This window comes from Gymnoscopelus braueri (assembly GCF_963280865.1).
Source record: "Gymnoscopelus braueri genome assembly, chromosome: 22".
Taxonomy (NCBI): domain Eukaryota; kingdom Metazoa; phylum Chordata; class Actinopteri; order Myctophiformes; family Myctophidae; genus Gymnoscopelus; species Gymnoscopelus braueri.
In genome coordinates this window covers 4,622,609-4,636,649 of record NC_137624.1, presented here as the reverse complement: position 1 = coordinate 4,636,649, position 14,041 = coordinate 4,622,609, and the positions used below count along the sequence as shown (strand labels likewise).

The window sequence follows — 14,041 nt, the reverse complement described above, 5'->3', positions numbered from 1 at the left end:
CCAACAACATCAGAGGTCTGACCCAGACATTGCACATGTTGTTAACTTGTTAGAGGCTGGAGATGAAGCCAATCCCAACCTCAATCCTGACTCTTTAGAGCTGAAGTTGATGCTCAAAGAGTGGAAACGTCTGGAATTGAGAGATGGTCTCCTCTATAGAACTCGCAAAACAGAAGATGAAACCACTTACCAATTTGTGGCCCCTAAGTCCCTACGTTCCACCATTCTCACGTGCCTCCACGATGATATGGGGCATATGGGTGTGGAACGAACTCTCGACTTAGTTAGGACAAGATTTTATTGGCCTAAAATGGCTGCAGAAGTGGAGAAAAAGATCAAGTCATGTGGACGTTGTGTCCGAAGGAAAACACCACCTGAAAAGTCGGCACCTCTTGTGAATATCAACACAACTCGTCCCATGGAACTGGTATGCATGGATTATCTTTCCCTGGAGCCCGACAGTCATAATACCAAAGACATCTTGGTCATAACTGATCACTTTACCAAGTACGCTGTCGCTATACCAACGAAAGATCAGAAGGCTACGACAGTCGCAAAGAGTCTTTGGGAGCAGTTCTTCGTGCATTATGGGTTTCCGGAACGTCTGCTAAGTGATCAGGGCAGGGATTTTGAGTCTCAACTCATCAAATCCGGTTGAGAGGTTCAATCGAACTCTTCTCGGCATGTTAGGAACCTTAAGAGAAAAGGATAAAAGTCACTGGCGTGATTATGTAAAACCCCTAACCCATGCCTATAATTGCACCAAGAACGAGGTCACCGGGTTCAGCCCGTATGAATTGTTGTTCGGGCGTCAGCCTAGGCTACCAGTGGATATTGTGTTCTGCTTACCTGTTAAGAATGGTACTCCTAAATCGCATTCTCAGTATGTGAAAAGCCTGAAAGCCCGTCTTCAGGAGAGTTATGAGATTGCCACCAGAAATTCTCAAAAAGTTGCTGACCGAAACAAACGCCGCTTTGACAAAAATGTAAGAGAGTCAACACTGGAGGAAGGTGACCAAGTGCTAGTAAGGAACGTGCGCTTGCGAAACAAACACAAGCTTGCAGATAAGTGGGAATCTACTATCTACAAAGTCCTTAAAAGATTGGGAGACTTACCTGTGTACACTGTACAGCCCATGAATGGAAATGGTCCCAACCGAACCCTACATAGGGATCTCTTACTCCCTTGCGGTGACCTAATAGAACCAGAGGAGACTGAACAGGCCAAACCAAAGGTTTCCCGGCCAAGAACCAGGAGTAGTCAACCTCAGCTCCCTGAGGAACACTCTGATTCTGAGGATGACTCAGGTTTCTGTCCTGACCTGTTGTCAGTTATTCCGGAGGAAATGCTTGTTGAAACATATGCAATCCCAGGAAGACAGCAACCCACTGTGACTCCAGCAGAGGAGATGCCAGTTAACTCCTTGACCTCCCAGCCTCAGGAAGAGACAGATGTGGCCAGTTCCGCTGAGTTGCTTACTGAACCCGATAAAGCTCCTCCTGAGACGGTTGAAGGAGAGGAGCCAGAGATTATGATCGTGCAACTTCCTGCTGAAGAGGATGTGACCTTACCGGATGTGACAAATGAAATCCCAGCTTCTGCTGAGGAAGACAATGATGAATCAACAGCTGAAACTCCAGCTGAGGCTGAGAACGACAATGTTGTATTTTCTATTCCTGAGGATGGAAAAGTTGATGAAGTCCAACAAAACACTGAGTTGGAAAATGAACAAACCTCTGAGACACCAAACACAGAAGATGGAAGTGTAAACATTACAGATGGAGAAACAAACGACTCTACACGTAAATCTGACAGAACACGGAAACCCCCTGACCGTTTTCACTACCTTCAGTTGGGTAAACCCTTAGCCTCCTTTGCACAGAGTCTTTTGCAGAGTTTTAATCAAGCTCTAGACACCTTGACTGACTATGATGGTTCCTCTATGGACCATAGAGCAGCGCATGAAGGGACTCATGCAGAGTCAAGGGGGGAGGGTGTAACCCATGTGAACCATAGAGCTACTAATAGGGGGCCTATTTATGTAATTTAGAGGTGTAGTTGCATTCCGTTTCCACTGGAGGGCGCATTACACTCTGTCCTTGCAAGTTGAGGTGTAGAGGTAGGATTACATCCTGGTTACTTCCTCATTCCTTCTTGCTAGAGAGGTCTGAGAAGCTGCTGAGACAACTCATGGTATGATTACAACACAAACATTGGTACCATGTGACAGAGGGGTCGAAATTGAACGAAACCTGCTCTATATGGTAGAAATAGGTCAACAATACAAATGACGTTTTTGACGAGTTTTTTTTAATTAATATATAATAATATACCTTTGCAACCACTACATTAATGTGTCTCAGTACTTGTATCCTGGATGGATGGCTTAGAGACCTGAGGAAAATTACTATTTCATCAACTACCGACTGCTAGTCAACGTGGTCAAATACAAGCTGGACCACATGCGGCGGCGCATAGAGACGGACGAGTGAGACTCCACCAATCGCGCCTCCTTCCGCTGTCCTTGCTGCTACTCCACCTTCACGGATCTGGAGGCCAACCAGCTGTTTGACCTCATGACAGATTGGTTTTTGACAACCCCAGAGAAGTCTTTCGGAAACCCCAGAAGAGGTCTGAAATCTGTGATGGCGAGCCAAGCCCAGTAGAGTCTGTGGATGGTCGTGGAAGCGGTGTGGCCAACCGTGGGACCTGCCACAGAGGATCGTACTTGATTTACCGACAGATAACAGATAAGATCCAAACTGCTTTCTCTGCCGAGAAGCAGTCCTTTCTTCCATTCTCCTACACTGCTGTCTCTGCCCGAGTAGCAGTGCCCCTCCACCCACGTATACTGAAACCTCTGCCCGAGGTCTTACCCCATACACCCACGTATACTGACACCTCTGCCCGAGGTCTCCTTTTCCCTACACACACACACACACCCTCAAAGGAAAGAACTGAACTAAGGAACTAAGAAACTGAACACTCACTCTCTTTGGATCCCCAAATCCTTAACATAGAGGGAACATTCAGGTTAAAGGTCAATTTAACCTATGTGGACAATTTATGTTATTCTTCTATTCTAAGAGCTCTCTTTATTATTTTTCATACTGCAGCGCTGCAACTGTATTGTATTGTATGTATGTTAATTGACTGCTGTTGCGGAGGCAATAAAAGACAAGTCAATACTGTTCAACTCAATCTTTAACTCTTGGTGAGTTATTCAAAGGTAACCACTAACGAACCTAGGTTGATGTCTAGCGCCTCTTGTTCTCTGTCATCGGGGCGGGAGAGGGGGCGCTACATTAGACACAGTTTTTACATGCTCAGATTAATGACAAATGATGAACAACATGATATAAGAATGAAGAAAAACAGTGATGTCTCACTGACCACAGAGTCTCCTCTTCAGGTGATCTTGTTTGTTAGTCATGTTGTTATATCTGATCTCTAACTCGTCAAAACTAGTCTGCAACTTTTCTTTCTGTTTGGTCATGTTGTCATGTCTGTTCTGTAACTCGTCAAATCTAGTATTCCACTGGTCTTTCAGTCCGGTCATGTTGTCATGTCTGGTCTGATCAAAACTGGACTGCAGGTTGTTTTTCTCTTTAATCGATGCACAATCTGTAAGAAGGAGAATCAACAAACTGATGAGTTTTACATTCAACTTTGTGTTGATAGTTGTCTTCATTTGACATCAATGATACAGAGGGCCCTATTTTGGGGAAACAGGTGAACTGGTGTGAGGAGCAATCAACAATATGGTGGGTTGGGCGTGGTGACAGACATTTGATGTATAACATTAGGGTGGAGCACCTGCAGCCAATGATGAGGCAGGAAGGATCAGACTGAATTTATTGTGGGTGTGTTGCAGGTGGATTCGATCTTGACCAATCAAATGGAAAAGGGAGTGTTTTATCATCACCGGGGGAGAGGGATATAGTGATGGAAAAAGTACTCAATCTCTTTTACGTATTAATACCAAAATGTAAAGTAGAAGTTTGATTTTAAAAATGTACTTGAGTAAAAGTACAAACAAAAGTCATTTTGTTAAGGTTTTCAGAAAAGATGAAAAATCACTATCTGCCTAAGGGCGCACTCCCACCGCACTTTTATTTTAACTCTGGGGCAGAATCTGCCAATGCTTTGTCAATGTAAATGCGTGGATTCACGCAAGAGCGGATCTTTCCGCCTGTCGCGCAGACCTTGCGTTTATTCGCTCTACACGACTTATCCATTTGAAGCAGAAAACTGCTGGAGAAGGGAGCTGATTTTCCCCCTCTGTCCAATCGGGTGAGTCGAAGGCGGACCGTCCCAAGACTCAGGAAGCACCATGGTGCTCAAGGCAGCAGGCAGTGCGGGCTACGGGGAGGGTCCTGAAAGTGAGTGACAGGCGCGTCACTCCCGTTTTTTAGAATCCCCTGGCTGCAAAAAACTGTGGCCGCGCACAACCTGCGTTTAACGCTAGCCGACCATGTTTTGGTGGGAGCGTGCCCTAAGTCATCTCTTTGATTTAGGCAAAATGTGTTTTTCATAAGTCATATTTTAAGTCTGCCTTTATTTATATCTGTCTAAGTCTACTCTCCTAACACTGCTGATTCCCCCTGCATTATTGATTACTAGAAGTTGGGCCGAACATCTAGTGCACACGCCCACGTAGTGCCCACTTGGCAGCGCAGATCACTGGCGTAGCGTCATGAGGGCCAGTGGAGCCATGGCCCGGTCAGTGAAGACCCTGCGTGCCCCGTATAGCTGCTCAAATTCCTGGGATTTGCCAGAAAAAATAATTCTGCGCCGACACCAATAGACACAGCCGCCGGCGTGTCTATTGGTTACTGCAGTGATACATTGACTGGCCCATGCGCACCTTTTACAAAGCTAAAGCTGCCTACTCCTGCATATCAATGGTCCAAGTGTGACCTGTAAAGTACCGTAGTCTGTAGGAGACATAATCATGTCCTAAGAGGAGTCCAAAAGAGAATGGATCCTGGGATTCATTAATTAAATAACAGAGGTGAGTAAATATGTACATGTACTGAAGTACTGCAATTTTTGAGGCATTTTTACTTTACTGGATATCTCTCTCTCTCTCTCTCTCTCTCTCTCTCTCTCTCTCTCTCTCTCTCTCTCTCGCTATATATATATATATATATATATATATATATATATATATATATATATATGTATGTTACAGGGAAATTGGCATTCCAGGGAAATTGAAAAAGGAGCGCTTGTTTTTACCACCCACCCAGGCAATTCTGTAGAACAACACTAGAGGGCAATGCAAGCCACACTCATGCACATGTGTGTGTGCGTGTCCATGTGTGCGCATGCACACATGCACACGTATGTGTGCGCACGCGTGTGCGTGTGTGCATGCGCACACATGCACACGCACACACGCACACACGCACACATGTGTGTCTTCGATTCGGCAGTCGCGCCTGGAGGCGCGAGGGCGCGCCTCCTCGGCCTCAAGCTCTACTGAGTCGGCGCGCCTCCGTCATGGACAATAACTATTATCAAGTGTGCGTGTGAACGCGTGTTCAGCGTTCCCCTAGCGTAGCTTCCTGGTTGCTATGTGGGGGGGAACAACAAAAGCCAGGTCGGCCTCCGATCAAAGCCTTCGCGCCTCCTCCTCCTCCTCCTCGCGCCGCCTCGTATCAAAGCCCCGCCTCGGGCCTCCTCTTCTTCCTCCTCCTCCTCCTCCTCGCGAGCCTCGCGTAAAAAACCCTGTCTCGAAAAGCCCCGCCTTGCGCCGAAGCCCCGGGCCTAAAAGCGAGCGTTCCTCTTTCAATTTCCCTGGAATGCCAATTTCCCTATGACATATATATATACGCGCACGCACACACACACGCACGCACGCACGCACGCACGCACACACGCACACACATATATATATACTCACATATTAGCCAAAATGGGCAATATATTGTTTGTTGTGAATGAATGTGGGCGTCTATATTTAGGAGGTGTTTGCAATTGTGAAGTGTGTGTGTCGGCCACTTTGCAGCGCAGATCCACTTCACAGCCACCTCACAGTGTGAGAGAGACCATTTTGTAAAAGTAGGCCAAAGTTACTTATAGTCAGCGGACATGGCAACACTGCTTATAATTAGCATACATGGCAACAGTGGCGTGCACGCTTGTTTCTGTCTGTCTCCCTGTCCCTCTCTCTCCCCCCCCTCTCATTGTCAACCCAAAAAGTGTTTTTTTTTTATAAAAGAAAATAAAAAATATAAGAAAAAGAGTTTCGACCAACGTGAAGGGGACTGTGATGAATGCAATTAGTGTTCATTGAGTACACCCTTGCAGTAGCCTGGTCAGGCAGAGTTGTTATATAAATCTGACCAGCTGTACCTATTTTGCTGATGTGGTGCCCCATATATTAGTCTGGGTGGTTGTGTGTGTGATGCTTTGCACTAACTCTTGCCCTATAGGGGAGCAGGGTGGGGCTGATTGCTCATTGGAGAGCACCTGGGCCCGGTGCCTCCAGGAGGCTATAAAATCCCCATAGTAGAGCGGATAGTAGGAACAATCGTTCACTTTGTGATACAAGCGTGAAAATTGGCATGAACATTCCTTTAGGTCAACTCTTTGACTTTTTTAATCGAGCCACTCAAAAATCCAAGATGGCGGCCATTTTTCAAGATGGCCGATACCTTAGTGGGCAGTTAAGTGATATGATGGTTTATTTGGTGATACAAGCATGAAAATTGGCATGAGCAGTCTCTGTGGGTCACTTGACAATAGGCCACCCACAGCTACTTGAAATTTCAAGATGGCGGCCATTTTTCAAGATGGCCAACACTTTAGTGGAGCATTTAAGTTATATAATGGTTCATTTGGTGATACAAGCATGAAAATTGGCATGAGCAGTCTCTGTGGGTCACTTGACAATAAGCCACCCACAGCTACTTGAAATGTCAAGATGGCGGCCATTTTTCAAGATGGCCACCACCTTAGTGGACTAGTTAAGCTTAAGAAATCATTTAGTTGGTGATACAAGCATGAAAATTGCCATGAGCCGTCTCAAAAGGTCATTTGACAAGAAACCGCCCACAGCCACTTGAAATTTCAAGATGTCAATCTTTAAATGATACCTTTTCTCATAGAAATGTATTGGGTTCCTCAAAAAGCTCTGTCAAGAGAGGTTGTTTGACTGTGTTTTGTCTGACTCCTCGCCCACGACCTGTCCAGTTTGGTAAGACCTGTCAGGAGTTGCCTCCCACCGGCATAGCTCTCAGGGTTCACTGAGGTAGGCCTAAACAAGCTCCCTTACCACGACAAGGTAACAGTCACAAGGGAGGATATATATATATATATATATATATATATATATATATATATATATATATATATATATATATATATATATATATATATTGTTTTTTTTAAACATTACATGTGTCAAATAAATACTAAGGGGTGGGGATACAAAAAATAAGATGAATAAATTAGCACAGTTGTGGTGCTGATAAGCACAGTTGTGGTGCTGAACGGACAGTGCTCCAAAATTATGAGTAATGGCTAATACTGAATGGCAATAGCCACGGAACCATGACAAACGATACTAAGGAACTAAACTGAAAATGTGCTTCACTGTTAGATATGGCAGTGGAAGGCAGTGGAAGCAATGTTACAAAGTAACAACTGAAAATTACACAGTAATAGACTAGATAAAAAGTAAAACATGATGCGTCGATGTGACGAGGGGAAGCCGAGCCATAGGCCTCCACTTGAAAACACAGAGGACAACAGGGAATAACTCTGGCAAAATAAACATGCAAATAGGTTCTAGCAGGGGCAACTACATAGGCATGTGAAACTGAGTCCATATCTGAAGCAGTTACACCTTCCAGTACATGCCTTGGAGCACCCACATTTGGTCAACTCCCAACAACTCTCCGCAATAGGTGGAAGTGGAGTCCAGAAGACTTTCCACTTCTCGTCCTGTTCCACCCATCCCCAGTCAGATGGGCTCGGCATTTGTGGATGTCGCTTCAATGCCTGTCCCCACACGTATCCAGCCTCATAAGAAGCATGTTTGGCATGCTCTTTGAGTGCTGCTTGAGTTGGTGGGATCAAGTCATATTGTCTTTGCTTTCTGGCAAAGAGATCAAGCCTGGCCTCGTTCACAGTTGTGACATCGCTGGACCGGTCATACATTAGATCTTCTTGGCCTCTTGACATGGATATCTTTGGTATCTTCAGTGTCTTCAGCAGATGTAGATGCTCTCTTTTGGGCCCTTTCAGCTCTGTGTTGTTGAACCTAAGTTTACAGCTTGAATTATATTTTGCTCTGTTTCTTGTCGATGTGCTTTCTATGCCATCACCTTCATCTAGTCGGGTTGGACTAAGTAAGATAGGCAGAGCATTGATCTTATGAAATAATGGAACATTTCTTGCAATGGTATCATAACCAGTACGATCGTGCTCTCTGTTGAATAAACTCGGCTGAATGAGTTTTTCCTTGGTGACCTGCTGACAAATTAAACATCTGTCCCAGTTAGTTTTCACAACTGTTATGATGGCTTCTGCCATGTCTGCAGCATAGGCAGAGGCCGAGGGTTTATCCTTTTACCACCTTTTACCAAGCACTTTGATGTATGGGATACAACTAAGTTCGTGCCTTAACCCTACACTTAGTTCGATCGTTCATCCAATGCCATTTAAATCCTGAGCGATCTGTACACCATCCGGTTAACTAAAACCCCATTAACCTTGGCTCGGCTCTCCCGTGCTGGCACAACCTGTCAATTCAGGTGCGGCTATCTAACTGTTTTGGGGTAAATTAGACAGCATTTGGGATACCAACTTTCAATTAGCTGACATTGAACCCCACTCTGAGTTTAACAGCAGTGATATATCACCAGTGTGCCCTGGTAGTGCAGATATTCACTCTTATCTAATCTATCTATGATCAACAAATCAACACAACTATATTGTGATGTGTTAAAAGTTGTTCTTTAGCATAATAATAATAATCGTATAATCGTCCTTAATGAAAAAAAAACATACATTTCTATGAGAAAATGTATCTTTTGAGGATCCAGGGGGCGGCCATCTTGAAAATAGAAATGTAAAGTGGCTGGGAGTGTTTTCTTGTCAAGCAACCCTTAGAGACTGCTCATGCCAAATTTAATGCTTGTATCACCAAATAAACCATTATATAACTTAATTGCTCCACTAAAGTGTTGGCCATCTTGAAAAATGGCCGCCATCTTGAAATTTCAAGTAGCTGTGGGTGGCCTATTGTCAAGTGACCCACAGAGACTGCTCATGCCAATGTTCATGCTTGTATCACCAAATAAACCATTATATAACTTAATTTCTCCACTAAAGTGTTGGCCATCTTGAAAAATGGCCGCCATCTTGAAATTTCAAGTAGCTGTGGGTGGCCTATTGTCAAGTGACCCACAGAGACTGCTCATGCCGATTTTCATGCTTGTATCACCAAATAAACCATCATATCACTTAACTGCCCACTAAGATGTCGGCCATCTTGAAAAATGGTCGCCATCTTTGATTTTCAAGTGGCTCGATTAAAAAAATCGATACATGACCTCTAAAGATGATCTGTACCAAGTTTCACGCTTGTATCACCAAGTGAACGATTCTCCCAAAATATTGCTTTTATCCGCTGCACTACTGTCTTCTGTGTCTGTCTTTCTCTCCCTCATTCGTGACTCTGACCGTTAAGTTTTGTGTTGTCTCTTTGCCTTTCTCTCCCTCCTCCCTCTCCATCTCCCTGTGTCGTTCTCTGTGCTCTGCAGGGGGAGGGGCTACTTGCAGTAGATCTGCAAGGCAACAACACGTAGACGCGCGAGGCGTTGTTAGCTTGTAGATCTGCTGTCCAAAAGACGTGGCCATTTTGACGTTGCACTACCCGCGGAAGTGATTTGCATAAGTATTGGGACATAATGCGTTGCATATTAATTGTACAGCTTGCAAGTACAGTAACGGTATGGGAAGCAGCTGGTGTTACAGGCAGAATATTGAGGACTTTTTGTGGAAAGTGTGGAGTTAGTTGGGCCATGTGTCTGCTTGGAGACTGGCCCCATGCACTCGTGTACACTCCATGAGTGTGCTTGTCAATTAATGTGGCAAGATGTCCTCAGCCTATCAGAATGCTTGTTACATTCCAAAATAACTGTCTGCCTACAGTAAGTCATCTTTGGCAAATATATGATTTGGGAATGTAACAAGCTCTCTGATAGGCTGAGGACATAATCAATAATGCAGGGTGAATCAGCAGTGTTAGGAGGGGGTAACACTTGCTATGCATCACATGTCTATAATGCTTTATCAGCTGATGCATTATAATCTGCTCATAACACTGTATAATCATAGTTATAAGAACTCATAAATACTCATAATGCTTTATAACAATATATTGTAATACATTATAATGATTTTATAATGCATGATTTTAATGTCACTATAATTAATCATTGGGTGCTTTAATTAAAGTAAAATAAACACAAAAAGTGTCTGCCTACACCTTCAGGAATGTAATGATTGAATGAAACAATGATTAAGCTACATTATAAGATCATTATAATGTATCAAAACTATGATAGGATCACTATGATCCTTGCCCAAAAAACATAAGTGTCCAGCTCTCATGAAGTATTAGAATACTTAAAAGTCACTGTACAGAATGCTTTATAATGTGTCATGATTATTTTGTTATGAAGCATTATGAAGCAAATATTAAGTATTTAGGAGTTAAAAACAGAATATAATATATTTTAAGTATGCTTAGAATGCATTATAGACATGGGATGCATAGCAATAGTTACCATCATTTTGTCAGACACAGACTGAGGAGAAATGAACTGCGTAGCTCTGAGACCAACCTATACTCACTCTGGGATAGACGGGTTGACAAATGCACATTTGGGAGATTGGGAGAGTGAAGTGACATTAACTGCTGTCTATTCTTTTCTATAGGCTACCTACAATAAAGCTGTATGCTACTGCAGCAGTAGAGGCAGACACCAAACGAGAGAATGGCCTGGGGTCAGATACAAATTCACACTGTTCTTCTTCAACAAATATTCTCTCAGGCTGGATTTGGACCCTTTCACCAGCTATATTTGGCTCACGGGCCACCACATTGACAGCCTTGGTCTAGGACTAGGAGGTCCATACAGCAGTTATTTTTTTTGTGTGCATATGTACAGTACATGAGAAATGTTGTCTATAATTTGAACTGTAGGCTCTGAGTATGCTCTGAGTATACTGGACTCTGAAAAGCAAAACGTTGTGCACGATGAGTCTCTGACACACCAAACACACAGGCACGGAAAAACAAGGCACTTCACCTAGAGACATTTTAAATATGCCCGTCCACTGCATGCCTCACACCAATCCACCTGTCTCACAATAGAGCCCAAAGTATTTCAATCAACATCCATCAAAGGTAAAGATAGTGTTTACAGAATGCTACTCACAGAGTATGACCAGGATAATGATGCCAGCCAATAGGAGAAGACACAGCAGCCCCACACACACTGCAACAGCTATGTAGAGATTCTGCTTTGAATCTCCAGAGCCTGAAAAACATACAACACCAACATAAAGACTAATCATCACACTCACTTTAGGATTGATTTGTCCCAAATTAAGACATTTAAAATAAGTGACACTTTTTAACTAGTTGTGATGGTTTACTTCAAGTAATTTATGTTCTTAATCTTAGCTGAAATGAATGTAGAGTAGCTTTCATAGTCACTGTTTCTTCTTCTTCTTCTTCTTCTTCTTCTTATTATTATTTTAATCAGGGCCAGGTTCATGTAAAGCATGAGACCTTGAAATGTTTTTGAAAGATTATTGTTTACCCACCTCTCCAGAAACCACTACACTGTCCTTGTGTAACATCCATATATATGTTAGTTAACCTTTGTATATTATTTTTATGTTACCTCCATGTTGCTCTTGTGTTGTGTTGTGTCCAGCATCCCGCTGTGTCTCACGGTCAAGGTCGCCTGCAGTCTCATAGATGGGGTCACGGTCGTCTGGAGTGAGATAGATATCGTCTATCCCCACTTCTATCTCTCCTCTCTCCTCCATCTCCATCTCTCTCTCTCCTCGGCCATATCTGACCTTCTTGGTCAGATCTGGCCCGGTGTTCACATACACGTCCTCACACATTGTAGTTCATTGTCAAACTGCATGTGTTCTACAACTTGTTGGAAAACTTAGAGTCACAAAAGAGGAAGATGACGATGAATGCTTTGAAAGATTAGTGAAGCACTATTTCTCTCAGCCATGCAAACTTCCCATTTGGTAAATGCCAAGCAGCCTAACCTTAACTGATCTAAACTCAACAAATGTCAAATGAAGAACAATACTCTGAAAGAATAGTGAATTTCTCTCAGCCATGCAAACTTCCCATTAACTCATTGTGATCCATCAAAAGCTACATATAGCGTATATTCCCAGCGCCATTTTCCCACACAATAACAGTGTACATCAATCAGCTGTCTCTCGACTCGCTCTCTCACTCTCTCTACACACACACACACACACACACACACACACACACACACACACACACACACACACACACACACACACACACGGGCAGCCGGGGGGGAGGAGGAGAGGAGACAGCTCATTCTTTCAGAGTATCTCGCACAGTTTTGAGGCTAAACACATTGGCTGTTATCATCTCATCTCGTAGAGTATGTTTTGCTCCCTGTCCGTCTATCCATCCGTGTGGCCGTGTGTCTGTGAACAGCTAATCTCCTACACTGTTGGCCCGGCCGCTGCGAAACACAGTCTGCACACACACCCTGGATGCCAAAGCCGAACCTCTGCCACAAATGTTTTACATGGGCTAGTTATAGCGCTACCAGGAGGCCGCTTTTGGACAGTACTCCTACAGATTTTGTCCAGACATCAAGCAAATCGGTAGGCTACACATTATCTCTATAGTCATTAAACGAAGGCATTTTCCATCCTGATTGGCAAAATATGGCTTCCAAAGTTTGCAGGAGTGTTCCGTTTTGAATAAAATGCTTCAAAGAGACAGCACAATACTTTGCCAGCCTTTTTGCCTCCTTTTTGTCTCCCAAGTTGTTGAAACCCTATAACAACCAGTCTGTGGGTATGTCCTGGGCTGCCAAATATAAAATAAATTTAAGTCTGCACTCTGCACCTATAACCTATCTCTGAGATGGCATGTAGGAGTGGTTGGTATTTAATGACCTTGGTCAAACTGCATGTGTTCTACAAAGTTACAAAATAGGAAGATGAAGAACAATGCTTTGAAAGAATAGTGAAGTACTATTTCTCTCGGCCAGGCAAACTTCCCATTTGGTAAATGCAAAGCAGCCATCCTTTAAATGGCACAATTTTAGTAGAGATATGAACTTCACTCTGCGTGTGCATGCGTGCGTGCGTGCGTGCGTGTCTCTTGGGGCGGAGTAGGCTGCCTCCATTAGTCATAGCTTTAATCACATGAACCCTAGCGTCCCTATTCTGAGGTGACCTTTCACCAAAAATAGTGGATCTACAAGCTCACTATTTTTGGCAAATATATTTGGAGTAGAGGGTAATAAGGAGGGGGCCTAGGCTAGTAGACCCCAGGGGGACCCCGGTCAATGTATGTAGGGTTCTGATTAACATTATGTAAATCACTGATATGAACAAAAACACTGCAATCTAACAACTAAAATACCTGTTGTGTAGAAGAATATACTAAACATTTATGTGCTGAGAAACCTCAAAGTGCTTAACCTGAATGTGCCTTATAGTGGAATGGTTACGTTTCAGTGCTCTTGATGTCATGCTTTTATTCTTTTTTTGCAGAGCACTCAGGGTGTTTTGGGGGGAGCAATCTTAACTGGATAGTGTAATTGACAACAGTGTATAATTGTGTTATAGTGTGGTAGGTTTATATTTTATAATAGCAATTAAAGTAGAAAATAGTTCAACTGTTGGATTGAGGAGAGTGGAAATCTGTCAAACAGCTGAACAGCTACATCTACCCCACCTCCAACACTCAATATTTAGAGCAGTTAGAATTCC

The 14,041-nt window shown here is 43.4% G+C and overlaps 1 protein-coding gene across 1 annotated transcript; it reads right to left on the bottom strand.

The window, feature by feature from the left end:
• Window positions 1-2,448: 2,448 nt before the first annotated feature.
• Window positions 2,449-12,160, bottom strand: LOC308078310 (uncharacterized protein; the record flags this gene model as incomplete). The annotated part of the gene is made up of 3 exons (XM_080419428.1): window positions 2,449-3,625; window positions 11,461-11,562; window positions 11,932-12,160. 3 exons carry the CDS (start codon window positions 12,158-12,160, stop codon window positions 3,387-3,389), a joined length of 570 nt encoding a protein of 189 aa, XP_080275554.1. The 3' UTR covers window positions 2,449-3,386.
• Between the last annotated feature and the right edge of the window lie 1,881 nt (window positions 12,161-14,041).